Source organism: Microtus pennsylvanicus, chromosome 4 (genome assembly GCF_037038515.1).
Source record: "Microtus pennsylvanicus isolate mMicPen1 chromosome 4, mMicPen1.hap1, whole genome shotgun sequence".
Taxonomy (NCBI): domain Eukaryota; kingdom Metazoa; phylum Chordata; class Mammalia; order Rodentia; family Cricetidae; genus Microtus; species Microtus pennsylvanicus.
The window spans coordinates 97201746-97223329 of record NC_134582.1 but is presented as its reverse complement, the minus strand read 5'-3'; the positions used below and the strand labels follow the sequence as shown (position 1 = coordinate 97223329).

Here is a 21584-nt window from a genome sequence, read left to right as displayed (position 1 = left end):
CCAAGACTCTGTGAAAGCATGAGAATTGTAGGTCATGGGTCTGGGGAGAAAGGCCAGCTGGTAAAGTAGGTGCCACAAAAGCATAAGGACATGCGTTCTGTCCGCAGTATGGAAGGTTGAGTGCAATGGCTCAGGCTTGAGTGCTGGAAAAGCAGAGATGGGCCTCCCTAACCAACCAACCTAGCCTGGCCTGTGAGCCTGTGTCATCAAACAAGGTAGACAGTACCTGAGGATGAATGAGATACTGGCCTCTGGTCTTCAGATGCACATATCCACAAACACACAATCCCTTCACATTCTCTCTCTCTCTCTCTCTCTCTCTCTCTCTCTCTCTCTCTCTCTCTCTCTCTCTTTTTCTCATGCACACACACAAGATTTTTTTTTTTAAATTTTATGTTGTGTTTTGCATTCAGAGGCATCATATTCCCTGAAACTGGTATTACAGATGTTTGTAAGCTGCCACGTGGATGCTGGGAATAAAACCTGGGTCTTCTGGAAGAGCAACCAGTGCTCTTAACCACTAAGCCATCTCCCCAGGCCCCAGGAAATAACTTTTTAAAAATATTTTATGAAAGATAGGCTTGTTCTTCTGCAAGATGACCCTTCACAGGGTGTGGTCTGCCAAGCATCCCAGAGTGTAATTATCCAGAAGTAATTTTAAAATGTATTGTATTTGGGGAGGTAGGAGACGTAAGAAGAATTAAACAAGGAGCCTCATACATGCATTTATTTTGCCACTGAACTCCCTCCCCCAGGCTTTCTTCACATCTTGCTCTTTCCCTTCCCCACTTGTCCAACTTTTCTTTCCATTCTGAAATCTGCCCCTTTTTATTTTTTAACCAACCTCACCATACCCATCTCTGACATCTTTTCCCTATTTACCAAGTAATTCAACCCTTCTAGTCTCTACAGTCAACTCACCTGGGCTTCCCTCTGATTATCCAGACCAATCTTCAGAGGCAGAGGCATCTTCTTCAGAAGGCAGCAAATCTGTAAATCACAGTGATTCCTCCATTTGAGCACTCCCGTTTGTCAAGTGTACCTTGAGAACTGGGCACTGCCAGTACTCTACAGAAATCACCATCTGATGTCAGTGTGTGTTCCTGGTGTGTCCTTGAGCAACACAGGTGCTGAAGGCTGTCATAGGCAGCATTTAATACGTTCAGGAGCACCACGATCTTGATCAGTGTTTAAGGCAATACGGGAAAGATCAGGCGGAGTAAATGACATTTGCTGTGTTATTTTAAAGGTAGACGTTAGCTATTGTTTTTTTCCTACCAACTAATAATCTATAATATAGCTTATATTTAGGAGTTAGCGCTATACCCCTTTTCTTCAACAGAGCCCTGTGTAAAAAGTGGAAATGCCAGACATGGCCATGTGAATAAAGGCTTATGTTAAGGATTTAACAGCAGTCTGTTCAATTTCTTTCAGCCTTTGCATCATTTGTTTCTCAATGCACCAGAAAAAACTTTTCTAAGTAGTTGGCCTTTTATATCTGCATCTGTGCGTCAATCAACCAAGACCAAAAGTCTTCAAAAATTAAATTACCTTGCACGGAACATATACAGACGTTTTTGGCCACGATTTCCTTAAACATTATAGTATACTACTTGTATAGCATTTAAATTACATTAGTTAAAATAAAATAATGTAGAGATGGTTTAAGTATTTGCGAATTCCTGTGTCAGTTCTGAGCACGTTCTCCGTGCATAATGGGCTCAAGCATCCACAATCTGAAGACCACAGGAGTTCCTAGGAACAGTCCCCTTCTATGTTATGACAGGACTTTTTCTGGGGAGATACAGTGAGTAATAACCCCAGAGAGGGATTCCATGACAGACCAAAGTATGGGCACAACTAGAATCCAACTTGGTGAACCATGAGTTTCATTACGAAGAGCAGAAATGACTCAAAGACAGCCTATCACCAAAGCCCACTCCACTATAGGTGACAGCACACAAAGCTGGGAACCCAGAGTATACTGCATAGCCCATAAGTGACTCATCAGGTTGGAGAATGCCCTTTCCGGGTGCCTCAGTTGGTCTAAATCCACCGACTTCTGCTTCTGGTCCCGGAGTCTTCTTGGCAGCTTTTCTCTGAGCATCATCTTCACAACTCAGCCTTCTTGAGTCTGAAGGGGACTCTCGGCTTTTATTGCCTACTCTGGAAGAGAGGGATCCTAGTGAATCTGGTTGGTTTCAGGAACTTCCTGAAGCTATTTTGAATTGTTTGCCTTCCCGCTTAAGGAACTTTGTGCAAGACAGAATGTTTCGATATTGAAGGAAACTGTTACACAACACTCTAGAAACTGAAAGACAACTCTAATGTCATTTTTCTTTCCGCTGGAGATACCAATTAGAAAAATGTTTTTCCTTTTATCTTAAAATCTTTAGCAGAAAGTGTTCAACTCAGGTCTGACTTCATTCAGTCCTAATGATTTATCACGTTATTCTTGTGTGAGGCCAAGCCTAGGGTCTAAAGCGTAGCAAGGCCCTTGCACTGGGCACACCTCCCTAGGCGAAGATGGACAGTCAAGTGTAAGGCAGAAAGCCCTGCAAAAGCAAAGCAGATGGAGAGGGAAAGTCTCAGAGGGCATGCGCATGGGTGGGGATCTCTAACATCTGCACAGAAACCTAGAGTATGTGAGTGAACCACACAGATACTGGAAAAGGTCTTCCCAGCAGGTGGAACAGTGAGCCTGAGGCCCAGAGGGAGCCTGGCTTGGGTTACTTCAAGATAATGCCATAGTCTGAGATTGGGCACATCCTTGTCCATACCTCTGTTTTTCAGGTATCCGAGATGTTTCTAAATGGAGTGAGAAGGCAAGGAAGCCTCTGGAAGCCCTGTATGGATATGACTACTTTGCCAAAACCTGTGAGAATTGGGTGGATAGCATCAGCCAGTTTAAAGAGCTGCCAGATGGTAAATTGCATGGACTAACGGTTCCTTTGCTAATTGCAGGGGAGGCTTTGGGTGCCTCCCTGGATTTCCCAGCATTTCTCCATAATAAGCAGACACAGCCATTATCCTCACACTGTTAATATGTGAACAGAGACACAGGTTACTGTACACAATATTAGCTCTCATGTAGTAAGTGTAAATGCCAGATAGAACCATTGAATAAAGGTTATTGTTGAGGCTTTAGTGGCAATCTGTTCCCTTCCCTTGAGTCCTTTGCATATGTGGCAGCATGAAACTGTCCTCCAGAAACCTGTTTCTACTTTCTAATTGAAGAATAGGTCATTAGAAGGAGAGCCACCATTAGACACTTTTTTTTTTCAGTCTGGATGGACCCACACTCGACTCATCTTACTTCCAGGACAAAGCAGGAGGAAGTCTTTGCCATGCTTTTCAGAACCAGAGAGAGGAAGAGACTGCTCAATTCTCTTTTCAACTTCAGAGCCGAGTGATATAACCTGAGCTGTGGACAAGTGCTTTCTTTTGTGTATCTTCAAATTAGTAAGATTTCCAGTAAGAATGACCATCTCTAAGCAGAACTCAGTTTGTTTTTATGTAGCGATGTGTTTAGTGAGCCTTCTGTCGCTGTGGCAAACACCTGCAACAATCAGCTTACTGAGAGGAAAAGTGTATTGTGACTTAGTTCTGGGGGTTCTGGCCCATGGCTAGGCTGAACTACTGCATTCAAGGCCAGGTGGTGCAGTGCCCCATGGTAGGAGAATTTGGCAAGGCAAAGTTTTACCTCAATGGCAAAAAGGAAAAAGAAGAAGAGTTGAGAGTCCACCTCTCCTCCAAAGGCACACCCCCAATCTCCTGTGAGCTTCCACTAGGCCCCACCTCTTCAAGGTCCCATGTATTTCTCCTGCTCCATGCTGGGAAACACACTCTTAACATGGGAGCCCTAGGGAACACTGAGATCCAAACTGTAACAAGCACCTTGGAATCAATATTTTCTCCTCTTCTTTTTCTTTTTGTAATTGCTGCATTGGAGTAGCTAAGATTTACTGTTGGAAACATTGTTACAGAATGCTTGTGTCTGAAGGGACAGTTTCATCTATTAGGTAATCCTTTTCAGCGTGACTCATGGGTAATATCAAAGCTTTCGCAATGAAAGGGACTTTGGAAATGTTACATGTTTGGTTTAAGTTCAAAAGAGCAAATCCATGCCTTACAGTGATCCCGTTGAAATACAGTTTTCATCCACAGTAACAAGTCCTTAAAATGTATTTCTTTGCACTTAAAACAACAGAAAAGGATGCTGTTAAACGGAGTGAGTCAGTTCCCCACGAAAAGAACACACTGAGACGTGTGGTTTGGTGCTTCCTGGGAAGAGGCAAGAAAGAGATGGAAACAGTGTTAAATTGACAGTTCAGAAGCACATCCTAACGTAGAGAATTCAATATGGAAGTCATCTTAGAGCAGGCCTTAATAGTTGGTCTCCCTTCTGTATTTGCTGCTCTGACAGGACTCTTTCCTTCGTGTCTGTGTCCTCAGGTTGACAGGCACCTGGTCTAGCATGAGTGATTGCACAGGTGTGGGGTCATCAGGGCCTGCGTTTGAGGTCTTGACTTGCTGTCAGAATGGCTTTGGGTTTCTGGAGAATATACTAATAGCTATCCCATAAAGTTTCGTGGGGACTAAGTGAGGTAATACTTATTCAGTTATGGTAGAGTGCTATGGACAGTTATTATGAAAGTGCTGTTACGTGATTTTTAAAAAGCTCCTAATTTATAAATGTTTTTCGGTATTGAATGAGTTAAAATGTAAGTGATACCCTGGCATGGTGGCATGTGCCTTTAATCACAGCTCTTGGGAGGCAGAGACAGAGTTTGAGGCCAGCCTGAGCTACATCGTAACTTTCAGTCCAGCCAGAAATGCGCAGCAAGATCCTGCCTCAAAATTAAAAAAAAAAAAAAAAAGATAAAATAAAGAAGTGTAAGAGCGGTAAGCATTACCATCTTCTACCACAGCAAGCAGTTGTGCAGCTGGCTTTCATCAACGCCACCCCTTCCAGCTGGCAGGTGTGTGCTGACAGAAGTACTTCCCCAGTCAGTTGGTCACTCTCCCTTGCTGGAGAGCAATCCCCAGCTGAAGAGAAGGGCAGAGGCTTGGCACCTGGTGGGCAGCACCACCTACGCTGGATCACATCTAGCTCAATTATATAGCACCTTCCATTTAGAACAGGCAGGGATGGGAGGGGAGTGGAGGAAGGAGCTAATAGCATGGTTACCAGAACCATGTGTGTAATCTCATAACAGCCACGGGCAACTGTGAGGATTGCTGTTTGAGACTGAAGCTCTAGCTGGCTGGGAGCCACCCAGGTGTGGTACTCAGGAGTGTCGCTAAAGCACACGCACTGATACAGGGTAGCTTTACCGTGAAGTCCCTGCATCCTAGGCTAGTCCCTACACTCTTAGGCTAGGCTTTCAGCCATGGAGACACAACCTCAAAAGGAAAGGTTTCAAATGTCAGGCATCATCATCAACATGGCTGACAGGCTGCCTCTTTGTAATACAACACTTGTGGGGTTTGTTTGCTTGCTTGCTTCCTCACTTGATTTTGTCTACTGTTTTACATAAACTATGAATTTTCATCAGGAAAAACTGTATTTTCTAGTAGAGTATCAAAACAAGCAAGCAGAGCACGGAAAGAGAAGAGGGAAACCTAAGAGCGGTAAAACTGGAAGGAACCCCACATCAAACTGGCTTCCACCAACAGTGAAGCCACGATAGAGGGACATGTGTGCCAGTGGATCACTGAACACCTAAGACAGTAGACAAGGCTTTTACCTTGGCTTGAGTTCTGGAGGTTCCCAGACATGAGCAAGCTCTCTGATGCCTTTGCGTCTATGGTGAGGCACTGGGAGCACTTGGTGGAGCAAAGTTGGTCACATCCCAAGTCACAGTGGAAGGGGAGAGAGGGTAGGCTGGGGTTCCACAGTCTCCTTCAGGTGCATGTCCCCAAGGATAAGGATGTCCCACAAGGTCACACCCGGAGGCTTTCACCACTTCCTAATGGCAGTTCTCTGGAGCCCAAGCCTTTGGTGCCTAGCAGGATCTCTACAGAGTTCTGCTTCTTCCCTGCAGAGAGACTGTGCTGAGGGGATTTCCTGTGCTCTTGTCTCTCAGGTAACATCTGTCGGCACCTGCTGCCCCTGATCCAGTGCCCAACCCTCATTGTGCACGGGGAGAAGGATCCATTGGTCCCACGCTTTCATGCTGACTTTCTTCACGAGCATGTAAAAGGATCACGGTGAGTCTTGTTACAGCTCAGCAACTCCTGGGTGCCTCAAAGCCTCTGAGGAAGTGAGAACAGCCATAGGAAGGAAAAGAAATGGGAGAAGTGGGGGCTCTGGGTGTGTGTTCCCCATCTGGTCAGAGAGCGGTATTTCGAGTAGCACAGGCACAGAGTACCTGAGCTCCGAGCTCTGGGGAGCCACAGCAGGGAGACTCTGATAAATGTTCTTGAGCATAATGAGTCCTACATGTCCCTGGGCTCTGTAACAAGAAAATCTCTTTAAGATTTGTAGCACCATTGGTAACAATTCAATATTCCTTGGAATTTTTAGCTTATATAAACAATAATAAAAAATTCATAAAACCAAACCAAAGAAACAAATTGTCCTTTGGTAGTCACCCACAAATATCTAGTCATATTCTGTCTGAGGCTTTTTTCTCTCTAAAATTATATCGTATGCACTACAAGTCATATCCACCTTAAATATGTGCTCGGGCCCTCCACATGCCTGATTTTGATGTCTGTGGAGGACCAGCACTGCTTTGCACGCTGAGCACTTAGTTTAGGTCTCTGTCCTCAAAGTCCCTGGAGCCCAGCAAGGAAAGCTGGCATCTCCAATAGCTCCACTGGCTGTGAGCGAGTCTTCTAAGCCTGTCTTAGCACTGGGCTTCTCTGGGGATTTGGAGGTAAGGGGTAGGGGTGTTTCTTATTCCACAGCAAAATACAATTGCATAGTAATTCATATTTCTCCCTATATTTGAAGCATGTGTTGTGTTTCTTTATATTGAAAGGCCATTCTTCATCCTCCATATTCATTCTACAGCAGTTCAAGCATGAGTTAAACAAATGTAAGAATGTGAGCAGGAATAGCAATCACTTTGGGAGGAGTGTAGTCTAAGTAAAGAATAAAGGTAGAAGTTGGATTAAAATTAGGTTGTGAAGCAGGGCGGTGGTGGCACACGCCTTTAATCCCAGTACTAGGGAGGCAGAGGCAGGTAGATCTCTGTGAGTTCGAGGCCAGCCTGGTCTAGAAGAGCTAGTTCCAGGACAGGAACCAAAAAAGCTACAGAGAAACCCTGTCTCGAAAAAAAAAAAAAACTAGGTTGTGAGTAAACATGAAGGATTTTTACAAAAATTTAGAAGTTCATAATAAATAAAGGCATTTTCAAACTTGACTTTTATAAAATTATAATACTCAGCCATGGCTATGGCACAAAATTCAAAGTTTATTTCCTTATTAATCTCCCAGATGCTTTCTATTCATCTCAGTCTTTATGTTCTCTTTTAACTTCACGTGTTTAGAGTATGCAATGCGGTGCTTCTGCGTTGAATTCTGTATTTTAAACATATTTTGCATAAGATATCTAATTATACTTCACTAGAAACTTAAGGAAAGTAGTTCCATTTTTTTAGATAGAATTCAAGCTCAGTTGATGCTAAACAGTGAGTGTTTCAAGCTACTGAGTTAGTAAATGACAAGTCCTATATTTTCCTAAACAGAACTTCCTCGCTGTAGCACAACTGTCCCTCATGACTGTACCCTTAGAGAGATGGTAAGACAGCCATGCTAAGTGCCCTGGTTAACTGGCTTTTGCTTCAGAAATGACAGGTTTTTGCACACTGACCCTCATGATAAATGCAGAAATTTCCCCTTAAGGAGCCAAACTCAATAAATGTCTGTCTGTAAGAAAGATTAGACTAAAAATTCTGTTCCAAACCTATCTCCTAGCAACAGAATGCATCAATATTAGAGAAAATGTGCTCTTCCTGTACATTTGGTGGAAAATCATTTTCTTTGAACTGTATTTGTTGGAACTCATAGGTTGGAGATAAAATGTTATTAACAACGGTTTTCTAAACCTGGTCTGTGTTTTCCACTCCTTTCGCTAAAAGAGCCCTTTATGTTGGGTGGGTACCTGCAAGCCCGTGGCTGGCTTCTTTGGGAGCCCACAGAAGGAAACTGGGTTCCTAGATCTGCGAATCCCTGCTGTGCATCTGTACTGGGCCTTCTGATGCAGGGCCTCCGCATACCTTGCCAGGCACGTCTTTAACTGCACTTAAAGGCAGAGTCTGTCCTCATGGGTTTTTACCAAGAAGCACTTATTTGTATGAGTCACACCAGGCTGCTTTTCCCTCCTTGGAAGGAGACCAGCCTCCAGCTTTGCTAATCTGTCTCCTTCACTTCCCTTTTCTCTCTTCATAGGAGAGGAATCACAGTCTCTTAAAAGCAAGGAGGCCTTTGCTTTATTTTTTTAGTTTTAGGCAGCTGGACTTCTCCCACAGAAACTCTTATAGAAAGTCCATAGCCAGAGCTGTTCTGACTGCAGCAGTAAGCTGAAGAGACCCTGTCTTTGGAGTCCTCTTGCTCTGATCCTAGTTTCGGGGCTCCGTTGAAGCTAGACCTCCCTCCTGGATGAAGGGCTTTTTGCCTGTCTTGTCTGCCAGCCTCTGGGTGGACATTTCCCATTACAAAGAATGCAGCAGTCCCAGCAACCATCAGGGAAGTGTTGTCGAGCAGCAATTGGTACCCATCATATTCTAGAGTTGACATGAAGAGGCTCTTGGGGCAGCAGGGCTGGACTGACTGGAGAGGACGTGGCTGCCCAGCTAGGTTAAGCCACTGTGCTGGGAACGTGCTAGCTTGGTTGCCATGACAAAGCAAGAGAGTTCCTGCCTTTGCTGTCTCCTAAGGAAGACTTTCCCTCTGCAGTACCCCATGCATCCATCGGCTTTCCACTCTGTTTAGGGTTCACTAAACTGCATGATGCCCTCAGTGCTTCTTTATAGCTTAAGGTCCATGGCATGGGAGATGATTTTGCACAGCTGTAAGTGTTTTGAGCATATTTAAAGTAGGTAAGGCTAAGATGTTGTATCTGGCAATATAGATATATTAGGTGCATTTTTTATTTAAAATATTTTATTAATTTTCTTCTGCTTTGTGAGACCCAGTCAAACTGGTATGTGAAATGAACCATGGCTGTGAGGAAGGTCTGACAGGCACATGCTCCTCTTTACAGGGTTCTTGGGCTTCAGGTGGCTTTCCTGGAGGATATATTAACAGACTGTCAGTGAGGGGCAGGAATGGCCATCTAGGTAGACAGTGGTTAGTTACTGTCTTTTTGTCTGGGTCACTGAAGGGAGGAAAGGCCTCTTCCTGTGACTTCCTTGGCTGTGCAAGTCTAGCCACCAGTGTGAGATGTTCTGGGCTGCTGGGGCAGTTTGAATTGGAACATGAAGGCGGGACCAGTTCACACTAGCAACTGAGTTCCTTTTCTCAGTCATATAGGGTGGAAGGTACCTGCTACAGCCTGTGTTTGTAGACCACATCTTGCTGGGAGCTCCCATCCCTCATGGCCCCATGACTTCTCCCCTAGGAAAGCTTAGCAGAGAGCAGTCAGGAGATCACAGGGTTAGCTCCAAACAGAAGTTGCCAGTGCTTGCTAGGCTGAGGCCTTTTCTGTTCAAAAGGAGCAGAGTCTAACCCTTTCCAGGAAAATCTTAAACACATTTTTGTTTAGTTTCGTTTTTTGCAGAACTTTCCTTAAGGAGAAAAAAATCTTCCAATTGGAAGTCTTTCAAGACAGGGTTTCTCAGTAACTGTGGAACCAGTCCTGGAACTCACTCTGTAGACCAGGTTGGCCTTGAACTCACAGAGATTCACCTGCCTTTGTCCCCCAGCTGTTAAAGGTATGCACCAGCCCAATTGAAAATCTTATGTCAACCAATAAATTGTGTTTCCCCAAGTCGGAATATTCATTAATATGCTATGCTCAGTTAGAACCATCCTAATGTCTTTTACAAAATATAATATATAGTAAAACAATAGCAGATGCCGATACAATGCCCATAGACTGGTGCATGTGCATGTGTTCTTTCTTTTGGTCCCCATGATAGTCTCAGGGGTACCATTGCTACCCCATTTTTCAGGTGAAGATTGGTGGCTCTGGGGGAGGCTATAACCACCAGAGCAGAGACCATGCTGCCTCCGTGAAACCCTTCACCCACTAATGACCCCCACAGTTTATACCCAACTTTCTCTGAGGTGGTGGGCCCCAGCTGGATCCCTGGTGTCTCAGCAGATTCAGGAAGACTTTGTCCTCCACACAGCACAGTGAATCGTTAGTCCTGCAGACCTGGTGGAAGGGCTCCCTCGAGGGTGGGTGGGGAGCATCACAGTGCTTTCATGTCTTTTCCATGCATGAGACATGATTATTAGACTTAAGAAAAGAAACTTCCCCTTGAGATAGTCTGCCCCCAAACTCCAAACTAGTACAACCATTAGGGTAATGTCTGGGGGGCAGTGCCTTCTGGCTTCACTAGTTGGAAGAAACTTGTAGTTCTCACATCTTTGCCTTTTCCTTAGGGCTTTCTCAGAGGCATAATCAAAAAAGAAAACCTTCTGTTCCCATTATGGGCAGCCAGGTTTGCATGGCTTTGGAGGTCTGCCATTGAGGGATGAGAGAAAGGTCTGTGTAGCTGCTGTTGTCCAGTTTCATGATGGACAAGAGCCCCTCACAAGGAACCATCTGCTCCTTTGGCTTCCAGAGAAAGCAGAAGTCCCCACAGTTCTCCTGGCTGGTTCAGAGCGTAGTGAGAATTTTGTCGCATTCATTTGGAGTGAAGATGCAATAACACATTCATTTTGGCCTTGTCACTGTTGGGCAGCTCTCATGGTTTCACTTGAAAGCTGACAAGCGTGAGAGGGGCTGGATCTGCAGCTGAGATGACCACTGATTTACCCCTATTTAACAGCTTCTTCACAAGAGATCTAGACTTTCTAAAGCTGCCACATGCTATAGAACCCCTCCCTTACCAATGGGAACTTTCGCCCTGTAGGTCCCCTTCATGACCATCCGAGATGTGTTTAGTGACAGGCTTTCCTACTAGATTTCCTGGAAAATCTGATTGTTTGAAAGCCACTCGTGAGGCACATGCATCCCTTTGTTGTCTGGGTAAGAACTGGGTCAGCTGCAGAGCGGCTGTCTGGCCAAGTGTTTATGGCTGGCTGTTCTGGTCCTGTTCCCACGAGGATTCACAGTAGGTTCCACACAGTAAAGGGAGGATTTGCATAAAATCCTGGAAAGGCTTCAAGGAGAATAATTTTCTCCATAATTTCATCTGTGCATACATGCATGCATCCAGTCCATCCATCCATCCATCCATCCATCCATCCATCCATCCATCTATCCATCCGTCCATCCATCCGTCTATCCACCTACCCATCCACTCATTCACCAACCCACTGTCCATCCCTGCATCCACTAATGTATCCACCTGGCATTTAGAGGAGTTCTCTCATGATTTTAGTGTAAAGGAACTCATGTTTATTTTCCCAAGATCTAGACATGTTGTAGAAAAACTTTAGATTTCACCGTATAACTAAAACAGGGATGTACAGCTGGTCTCTTCCTGTTCTTATTGGGAACCAGCGAATTGTAGAAATGGAACAGGACAGGTGACAGCTGAGTGGGGCATCTCTAGATGTACTTCAGGATGGCCAGGACAGGTGACAGCTGAGTGGGGCATCTCTAGATGTACTTCAGGATGGCCAGGACAGGTGACAGCTGAGTGGGGCATCTCTAGATGTACTTCAGGATGGCCAGGACAGGTGACAGCTGAGTGGGGCATCTCTAGATGTACTTCAGGATGGCCAGGACAGGTGACAGCTGAGTGGGGCATCTCTAGATGTACTTCAGGATGGCCAGGACAGGTGACAGCTGAGTGGGGCATCTCTAGATGTACTTCAGGATGGCCAGGACAGGTGACAGCTGAGTGGGGCATCTCTAGATGTACTTCAGGATGGCCAGGACAGGTGACAGCTGAGTGGGGCATCTCTAGATGTACTTCAGGATGGCCAGGACAGGTGACAGCTGAGTGGGGCATCTCTAGATGTACTTCAGGATGGCCAGATCAGGTGACAGCTGAGTGGGGCATCTCTAGATGTACTTCAGGATGGCCAGATCAGGTGACAGCTGAGTGGGGCATCTCTAGATGTACTTCAGGATGGCCAGATCAGGTGACAGCTGAGTGGGGCATCTCTAGATGTACTTCAGGATGGCCAGATCAGGTGACAGCTGAGTGGGGCATCTCTAGATGTACTTCAGGATGGCCAGATCAGGTGACAGCTGAGTGGGGCATCTCTAGATGTACTTCAGGATGGCCAGATCAGGTGACAGCTGAGTGGGGCATCTCTAGATGTACTTCAGGATGGCCAGGACAGGTGACAGCTGAGTGGGGCATCTCTAGATGTACTTCAGGATGGCCAGGACAGGTGACAGCTGAGTTGGGGCATCTCTAGATGTACTTCAGGATGGCCAGGACAGGTGACAGCTGAGTGGGGCATCTCTAGATGTACTTCAGGATGGCCAGGACAGGTGACAGCTGAGTGGGGCATCTCTAGATGTACTTCAGGATGGCCAGGACAGGTGACAGCTGAGTTGGGCATCTCTAGATGTACTTCAGGATGGCCAGGACAGGTGACAGCTGAGTGGGGCATCTCTAGATGTACTTCAGGATGGCCAGGACAGGTGACAGCTGAGTGGGGCATCTCTAGATGTACTTCAGGATGGCCAGATCAGGTGACAGCTGAGTTGGGCATCTCTAGATGTACTTCAGGATGGCCAGATCAGGGTTTCTTGGCCTCTGAACCTAACTTAATTCAGATAAATGGTTGTCGTTTGGCCTATACTTGTCCTTCTGCTACCTCAGCATCCTGGAAAACTGAGCCTTTCTGGTATCCCAAAATCTGCAGCTTTTTGAGCATCCCTGTATCCCCACGCCTGTGGAGTGTAGCTGGGTCATCTTTGGGGCTCGAATAACTCATCCCTTCTAAGAACGCATTTTAAACTTAAGATATTCTGGTTATTATTAATAGCATTATTGACTTTACAGCTGTCTCTAAAAGATACCATAAGTATATATTTCCTTTTTGCTTGATTATCTTGGTCCTCCCACCCCTACCACTGGCATAGCTGCCTTCAGAAGGCCCAGCATCTTCTAAGGATGGCTGCCTTCCCCCAGTGTCCTCCCTATTGCCTACTGAATTGCTAAGAGCATCCATCATCAGTACTGCTGCTGAAAGATAAGAGACGTACAGGATGGATCATTGGAATTTCGCTCCAGTCTACTTCTTTTGACACCCAGTTGTCACTGTAGACAAGGCTGGAACTTGAGCTTGCCTCCTAAAAGCTTTGTCCAAACTTCTATTTTTACACTTTAAAAGCAATAAATAAGATTATTAAAATTGTATTTATTTTTTTAATTGCCAATCAATCCTCTGATAAAAATCAGATTAAACAAAAATCTTTCCAGGACAGAGGAGTCTACAAAAGACATGAGGTGGCAGTTGCAGAGGTAGCTCTGCACATGACTGCTGATGAACCCCATCACTCCCCCAACATTCCTGAGGCATTTCTCCATCTGTCTGCTGACTGTAGTCGGGCTTACTTGATCTGTTCCCTGAACATGGCAGGATGGCTTAGAACCTTCAGTGGAGGTTGCTGCTGGCTGAGAGTCCCTGTTTGGCTTGCCCACTGTGCAGATACCCATAATACTCACCTGTGTGACTCAGTGAGTTCTGACTATTTCTCATTTTTACCATCTTCTTTTAAGAGTTAAGATTTCAGTCACTATCACCCCTATTATTTTTTAACTCTTTTCCCCAATAGTCTTTTAAAAACACATTTGTTAAAAAGGGATTCTTAAAGTAATTACCAGAACAATTACTCAATGCTTTCTAGTCAAACCCTTTTGGTTACCTGATACAATCCCAAACATCAGGTCACTGTTCAGTGATGGCTTTTCAGTCTATTTCTGGAGTGGTTAGAATATCCTTAAGGAGTTCATCCTGCCATTCACATTCATGGAAAGTTTATATAATTTTGCAAGAGTCTCATGAAGTGTTGATGAGGTGAAAGCATTTTAAATATGTACCACTGATCAAAAAACTTGGTTTGTTTCTTAGGTTGCATCTGATGCCAGAAGGCAAGCATAATCTGCATTTACGTTTTGCAAATGAATTCAACAAGTTGGCAGAAGACTTTCTACAGTGAAATTACAGGAAGTCTTTGGTTTCTGGGTGATTCTGTATTGAAGGATCATGTCCTTGTCTGTTACTAGGATGCTCCAATATGCCTGCCTTGCTTCTCTCCTCAGTTCATAGACCACCAGGCTTCCCACACTCACCATGATATAACTGAGTGCAAGCAGAGAAAATAGCATACCTGAATCAGGTTGTAGCTTTAATGGCTACAAAAAAAATGAATACTGGCATTTGGAATGTTAGATTGTGAGTTTCTATCATTGTCTTAAAAGTAAATTCTTACCATAATTTATTTTCAAATAAATTTATGTGAAACATTTATAGTGTTCGCATTTACTATTTTTGGACATTTTGAATTTACAACATATTTTTATAGCCTAACAGTCAAAAGCTGGGTTTCTCTTAGTCCTTGATTCTATAAGTTCATAGGAGATCTGGAATGATAACAATTAAAACACTAAGCAGAAGTCCCAAAGTACTATCCCCCTGATGCTTTGCATTAAAAAAAAAAAAAGATGTCAAGGAAAAAGTACCACAGGTTTTATACACATGCTTTTTTATTAGTATAGATAATCTTAGACAATACTGTAATCTTGAAAGGAGGTCCACACTATTACATCAACAGTGAATTTCTGACAGAGGCAAACTGAGCACCATAATTTACAAATAGAAAGACCATGCTGGAGGACAACAAACGTTCACTAAGGGTGCACAATGTATCTGAGAAGTCCTCAAGCCTCATCCTCGCCCTCCTCCTCCTCGAACTCGCCCTGCTCATCTGCAGTGGCATCCTGGTACTGCTGGTACTCAGACACCAGGTCGTTCATGTTGCTCTCTGCCTCGGTGAACTCCATCTCGTCCATGCCTTCGCCCGTGTACCAGTGCAGGAAAGCCTTGCGCCGGAACATGGCAGTGAACTGCTCCGAGATGCGCTTGAACAGCTCCTGGATGGCGGTGCTGTTGCCAATGAAGGTGGCAGACATCTTGAGGCCCCGGGGAGGGATGTCACACACGGCCGTCTTGACGTTGTTGGGGATCCACTCCACGAAGTAGCTGCTGTTCTTGTTCTGCACATTGAGCATCTGCTCGTCCACTTCCTTCATGGACATGCGGCCCCGGAAGATGGCAGCCACGGTCAGGTAGCGCCCATGGCGCGGGTCACAGGCGGCCATCATATTCTTGGAGTCGAACATCTGCTGAGTGAGCTCAGGCACTGTCAGGGCCCGGTACTGCTGGCTGCCCCTGCTGGTCAGGGGTGCGAAGCCTGGCATGAAGAAGTGCAGGCGTGGGAAGGGCACCATGTTCACAGCCAGCTTGCGCAGATCTGCATTCAGCTGGCCTGGGAAGCGCAGGCAGGTGGTCACCCCGCTCATGGTGGCTGATACCAGGTGGTTGAGGTCGCCATATGTGGGTGTGGTCAGCTTGAGGGTGCGGAAGCAGATGTCATACAGGGCCTCGTTGTCGATGGAATAGGTTTCATCTGTGTTCTCCACCAGCTGGTGCACAGAGAGCGTGGCATTGTAGGGCTCCACCACAGTGTCAGAGACCTTGGGTGAGGGCATGACGCTGAAGGTGTTCATGATGCGGTCTGGGTACTCCTCTCGGATCTTGCTGATGAGCAGGGTCCCCATGCCTGAGCCTGTGCCTCCCCCCAGTGAGTGGGTCAGCTGGAAGCCCTGGAGACAGTCACAGCTTTCAGACTCCTTCCTCACTACATCCAGGACGGAGTCCACCAGCTCAGCACCCTCTGTGTAGTGGCCCTTTGCCCAGTTATTTCCTGCACCACTCTGGCCTGCAAGAAGGAAAGAGAATATTAGATACTTAGGATTTCAGGGTGGTATCATTGGACTATGAAGGAAAAGGAAAAGCTGGCCTTTAAAAAATACATTCAATAGTCTTTTAGATACATTGTTTTATGGGAAGGAAATATTGTCAGTATACCAATGACCTCAAAAACCTTGGAGATCATAATAAAGTAAGAATCAAGTTGACGAAGACACATTTTAACAATACTCAGTAGCTTCTAAAATTAAACACAGCAAACATTCTGTAGATACTCTTAATTAGGTATAATTAAAGAGGCAGGGCAAGGCAGCTCTACGCACTTGATCTACAGCTTGCTCACTGAAGTGGGTACCTGGCATCATTGGTCCTTTGAAATCACCTGCAGCCTGTAATGCCCTCTTTAAAGACTTTCATCCTCTCTACCCCGCCCCCCAGGCTGCTCCTCATGGGGACCTTTAACAGCCTCTATAGGTCCACATTCCCCTGAGCTGTCAAGAGAGACCACAGACATGATCTTGTCAGCTGCATAGGTTTGGCCAGGACTTGTGGTCTGTGGACACAGGTCAGCTGGGCACTGCACACGGAACTGTAAAGCCCATGGCTGCTAGGAAGAGGTGAGTCATCTGGCCAGCTCTCATGGAGCATGACAACATACCGAACACAAAGTTGTCTGGTCTGAAGATCTGGCCGAAGGGTCCTGACCTCACTGAGTCCATGGTGCCCGGCTCCAGGTCCACCAGGATGGCCCGGGGTACATATTTGTTGCCTGTGGGGACAAGAGCTGACTTACAACTGGGCTTGGCAAGGAGATACATGTAGCAGCAGAATTCATTACAGAAATCCCAGCACTGAGACAAAGGAAGAAAAGGAAAATGGAGACATGAAGCATGCTTAATCACACCAGACATGCAGAGGTCTTCGGGAGCTGCAGAGCGCTTATATTTATTTATTTATTGCAGTTGGCATTTTAAATATGTATGCAAAAAGCATTTCCTTGTTGTTTGCATGATCCTAAGCCACTCCCTCTGCCACAGTATGGAAAGCAAGGCTGACATCCAAACCCTTACCAGCAGCTTCATTGTAGTACACATTGATTCTCTCCAGCTGCAAGTCGCTGTCACCATGGTAACTGCCGGTGGGGTCGATGCCATGCTCATCACTTATCACCTCCCAAAACTGAAAAGAAGAGAATCACATCATGTTTAGTATTCTAACCGTCATCCAAAAAGGCCTTGGTCAGACAGCACAGACAAGACCCTAGTGAGCTGCTGGCTCTTATGTGTGTGGGCAGCAGCTGCTGCAGAGGGTCTTCGAAATGCGCAGTGCATCGGCCATATTATGACCACAGATGCAGGGCTGGGAGGAGCCAGAAGGAAGTGGGCACAGCAGATCCCCTGTCAGAACTGCAGAGGCAGCGGTTCTCTCACTCCAGACAGGGCTGAATGTTACTACATACAGGCTAATTGATGGGAAAAGGCAGAAGGGAATATCAGGTGCCCCGCCCCCTGCGCCTCTGGCGCCTCCTGGGATCAATGACTCCTGGCACAGACTCCATGGAAGCTTTCAATAGCCCAGTTCTTTACCACTGACCTACATACTGGCTTTCGGGTATTGACCCCAGGCTAGGAATGTTCGGGGTGGGCAACACAATCCTAAGAGGGTGCGTGGCAGCCCTGGAAAAAGCTGGCCATCCCGAGGATGCAGCCTCCATTGTGACTTGGCAACAGGAAAGGGGGTGGGGAGGTTGGGTGGGCAATATGGCGGTGTTGAAAGAGACCACGTCCTTGCACAGGCGCCCGCCCACACCCATGTTGAATGCCCACTGCTGCCTCCAGGCTGCAGCCCGGTCTCACAGCTCCAATTCCATGCAGTCACCTGCTGTCTCACAGACGAGAAAGACGACCGCTGCATTTTATGTCAAGTCTAGAGGAGCACTTGTGAGGGCATTTGTCTAACAACCTCATCTGTTTGCCCAAAGAGGTGCCTCTGTAACATCTGTCAACCCAATGACACTGCAGTTTTTCATTCATATAACAGACAAAAATATATATATACAAATTACATTTGACATGAGGTTCTCACGACATATGACAGTGACCCCCGACCCAAATTTCAGAAACGAAAAGAGCCAGAGGAATGTCAGCTGCACTCCGCAGAAGGGTTGGGTGCCAAAGCAATGTAATGGACCTTGATTTAAGACACGCTGTCACGCGCGTGGTGGCAGGTTGAACGGCTTTCAGAACCAGACCCACCCAGTAGCCAGCGGTGGAATGTGTCACTAGTCCGGGCTCATCTGGATCCCCCTAGGCTCGGCCCGACCCCTGTTCACAACCTTGGGACCCCGACCCGAGCGGGCGACCCCACCCACTCCCTCCGCAGGAGCGCACCCACCTTAGCGCCGATCTGGTTGCCGCACTGGCCTGCCTGGATGTGCACGATCTCACGCATGGTGCTGGCTGCAGACGGGGTGGAGGCGTTGGCCCTCGGAGCAGTGCGTGGATAGAGAGGGCTAAGGAAGGCAAAGACCTGTCTCCCTCCCCCAGCTCAGCCTTTTATACCCGGGGACCCGCCCGACCGCGCTGACGTCATGGGGGTAGTGTCGAGGGGCGGAGCGGCGGAGACTGCGGCACCGCGAGAGGGAGCCGGGGCGCGGTGCGAGGTGCAGGGGCACTCGCCCTGCATCCGGTGTCACAGAGCTGCTGCGTCTCTCGGCCGATACTGCTGACTTCCCCTCAGCGTCCACGAGCTGCTCGGCCACTGGCGAGACATTTGAGTCACAGTACCGTTCCTCTCCCACCCCGCCCACTCCCCACTACCCAGGGACTAGAGATTAGGGTCCCGCCTACCCAATAGCAGGTCAGGAATCGCCTCGCTCTTGGATGTTGAGGCCAGAACTGAAACGCATCCTCTACTGGATGTCAAAATGAGTAGGATTGCCTACATCCTGGGCTGGGGATTAAACTCTCTCCCCATTCTCTTTTAAGTTTGGGTGGTAACTGAGGGTGAGTCAAACGCCAGACTGGGTACCGCTTGGGAGGAGGAGGGGAGGTTCTGGAGAGGTGCTGAGCGCTTCTTGAAGGACAGCGAAGGTGCACTCTTACAGGTAGATTGCTGGGGGATGGGGGTGTTCGGAACTAGATTTGTCACAGATCTGGTCTGAACTGTTGGGTCCTAAAAGCCTCTTAAATGTCGAAATTTTTCCTCCCGCGCACGTGAGCGGGAGAGCGAGGAAGGGAAAGAAGGAATCTAATAACAGCATTGAGGTCAAGTGTACTTCCAAATCTTAGGCCACCTGAGAGGTAATTCTGGTTGCTCTAAGTCATAGGTGACAGCTGTTGAGTTCTTGAAACACAGGGACCCTTCTTGAGTTGAGATACACAGTGGGTTTCATGGGTTTGGTAAGTTAGCCAAAGAACTCCACTGATAACAGGTCACAATTATCATGTTTTAAATTGATTCAGGCTTAAAAAGATGACAGCCAGGGAAATATAAAAATTACTGGTACAGCCAACATTCAGGGCTCACGTTACAGCTTTCTTGGTTAGTGCTGCTCTACAACAGGCTTCATTATTACCCTGGTTCCTTCTGTCAGAAAAGCAAGGTTTAAAACCTGGCCAGCTAGAAAGCCAGAAAGCCAAGGAACCTGCATTCTTTCTGTTAGCAGAAACCCTGGGTGAGTTTCAAAGGCTTGATGCTCATGAGGGCTGGACCAACAGGAGTTATTCTTGGATGGGTCAGAAACAGTGGACAGGTAAACAGAAGCCTCCACCTTTTCCTCTTGGGAGCCAGTTTCTTCAAACATGAAATAATTATAGGTGCCTTGGAGCTGACTTTGCGAGCAGGAAATGAGAAGGTATATATGAAAGCAGTCGGAGTTTATAAAGCAAAAATGCCTGTATAAAGTCCACAGTGATGCTGTTGTAAATGTGGATCTTGCGTGTCATGTTAATATCGGGTCATATGCTGAGGTGGAAGCCACAAGCCAGTCATTCATGAATTTGCCCAGGCTAAGTCCCATCTTCACGGGCTCTGCTTTGGGGAACCAGACCTCCAGGTTCCCACCCTAGCAGGCATACAGTGCTGGTGCCTCCTCAGATGGGAATGGATGTCCTACATGCTCTCCTCTCTCCCACCCACCCCCAAGCTGTTGGGTCCCCACTGATAGGTTGTCCAGCTGATACTCTCCTCAGGGATAAGGCTTGGCCTCCATCTCTTCCCCACTCTGCTCCAGCTCCACAGCTTGGCTCTTCATGATCAGCTAGAACCTTCCAGAACCTCTGCAGAAATGGTCCTGCTTTGGAGAATGTCACTGGTCATGGCATTCTACAAATGTCCTGGAGACAGTTGCCTATTGGTCTATGCTGCTTCATTCATGGTGGGAGTTTAAGGCCAAGAGGAGCAGAGGATATGAATCCAAAGGGATGACCCTGGGATGTAAGGTCCCCCTAGCAGGCAGTGACTAGGTCACCTCAGGGAGTGTGGCTTTTTGACCGTTTCTTCTCTGGGTCCTCTAGCAATTTCCCTTAGAGTCTAACTCACTAGGTGGAAATGGGGTGCTGAGATACCAGCAGCACCCAGAGTGCTCTGGACACTGAGTGGCCCAGAAGTAAGTGAACAGTGACTGTATTGCTCAGGGCAGGAACAGGCTCCTGAAGACCATCTGCTTTGGGCATTATCCGGAGGCAGCCTGCTTCCGTCAGCATCGGGTGGCCAACCCTGATGTCTATGAGTGTACAGCCAGGGAAACACAGATTTTAAACAATGCCTTCCCTGTCTGAAATGACTCATCTGATATCTCTCTGTCTCTCTGTGTGTCTCTCTGTCTCTCTGTCTCTCTGTCTCTCTCTCTCTCTCTCTCTCTCTCTCTCTCTCTCTCTCTCTCTCTCTCTCTCTCTCTCTGTCTGTCTCCAGTATGAATATCCAAACTCCATGACACTATCACAAAGCAAGGCTGCTTTGTGGAGTTCAGAGCGCAAGCATGACAGGAAGAAATTAGCTAAGCAATTCTCCCTGCCCTAGAACAGTCTCTGAAGAGCTTCCTGGAAAACCATTAGCCCTCCCTCCTTTTATTTGTTTTTCTCATTTAAAAGGAGCAGTTCTGCTAGCTATTGGGCAGGTGATACATGGTACAGGACAACAGAGCCCTCCAATTATAGGCTATTTCCTGCTTTAGACCTGATGTTGGCATCATCCCTGCCCTGAAGTCATTGCAGAGTAGTGATGACAAAAATTTAGACCAAGGGGTGGATGACTGAGCATGAACTCAGGTCTTACCCTTTTCTCATCCTGCCTAGTTTCCCTCCTTGCCTTCCCCAGGCTCACCCAGGAAGGGTCCCAGTGAGAAAGCTTTGGTGAAAAGTGCACTGTGGATGCATGGCATATTAGTAGCAACTATGATGGATGCTCCGTCTGTGGGTGACAGAGATCCTTGAGACAGATTTGTCAGTTCACTTATAAGGGTCCTAAAAGTTTGAAAACATTAGCTTCAGCAACAACCCCAGCCAAATCTATCAACTTTGTATAAGATGACAGTAATTCAGGGTAAATGTGTACTAATAGT

General features: G+C 46.7%; 2 protein-coding genes across 3 annotated transcripts in view; one reads left to right on the top strand and one right to left on the bottom strand.

The window, feature by feature from the left end:
* The window catches only part of Bphl (biphenyl hydrolase like), a 33719-nt gene extending 19161 nt beyond the window's left edge, over positions 1 to 14558 (top strand). Inside the window, exons 5-7 of the mRNA XM_075969920.1 lie at positions 2794 to 2925; positions 6090 to 6213; positions 14162 to 14558. Of these exons, the coding sequence (XP_075826035.1) occupies positions 2794 to 2925; positions 6090 to 6213; positions 14162 to 14249 (344 nt within the window). The 3' untranslated portion in view covers positions 14250 to 14558. The remainder of the gene's footprint in view (positions 1 to 2793; positions 2926 to 6089; positions 6214 to 14161) is intronic.
* Tubb2a (tubulin beta 2A class IIa) overlaps positions 14512 to 21584 on the bottom strand; it is a 51630-nt gene continuing 44557 nt past the window's right edge. Inside the window, exons 1-4 of one of the 2 annotated variants that reach the window (XM_075969915.1) lie at positions 18416 to 19018; positions 17092 to 17200; positions 16680 to 16790; positions 14512 to 16031 (exon numbers count right to left, since the gene is read on the bottom strand). In XM_075969915.1, the coding sequence (XP_075826030.1) occupies positions 14971 to 16031; positions 16680 to 16790; positions 17092 to 17200; positions 18416 to 18472 (1338 nt within the window). In that variant the 5' untranslated portion in view covers positions 18473 to 19018 and the 3' untranslated portion in view covers positions 14512 to 14970. Of the gene's footprint in view, positions 16032 to 16679; positions 16791 to 17091; positions 17201 to 18415; positions 19019 to 21584 lie in introns of those variants that run through there. The other variant, XM_075969917.1, reaches the window with a different exon arrangement.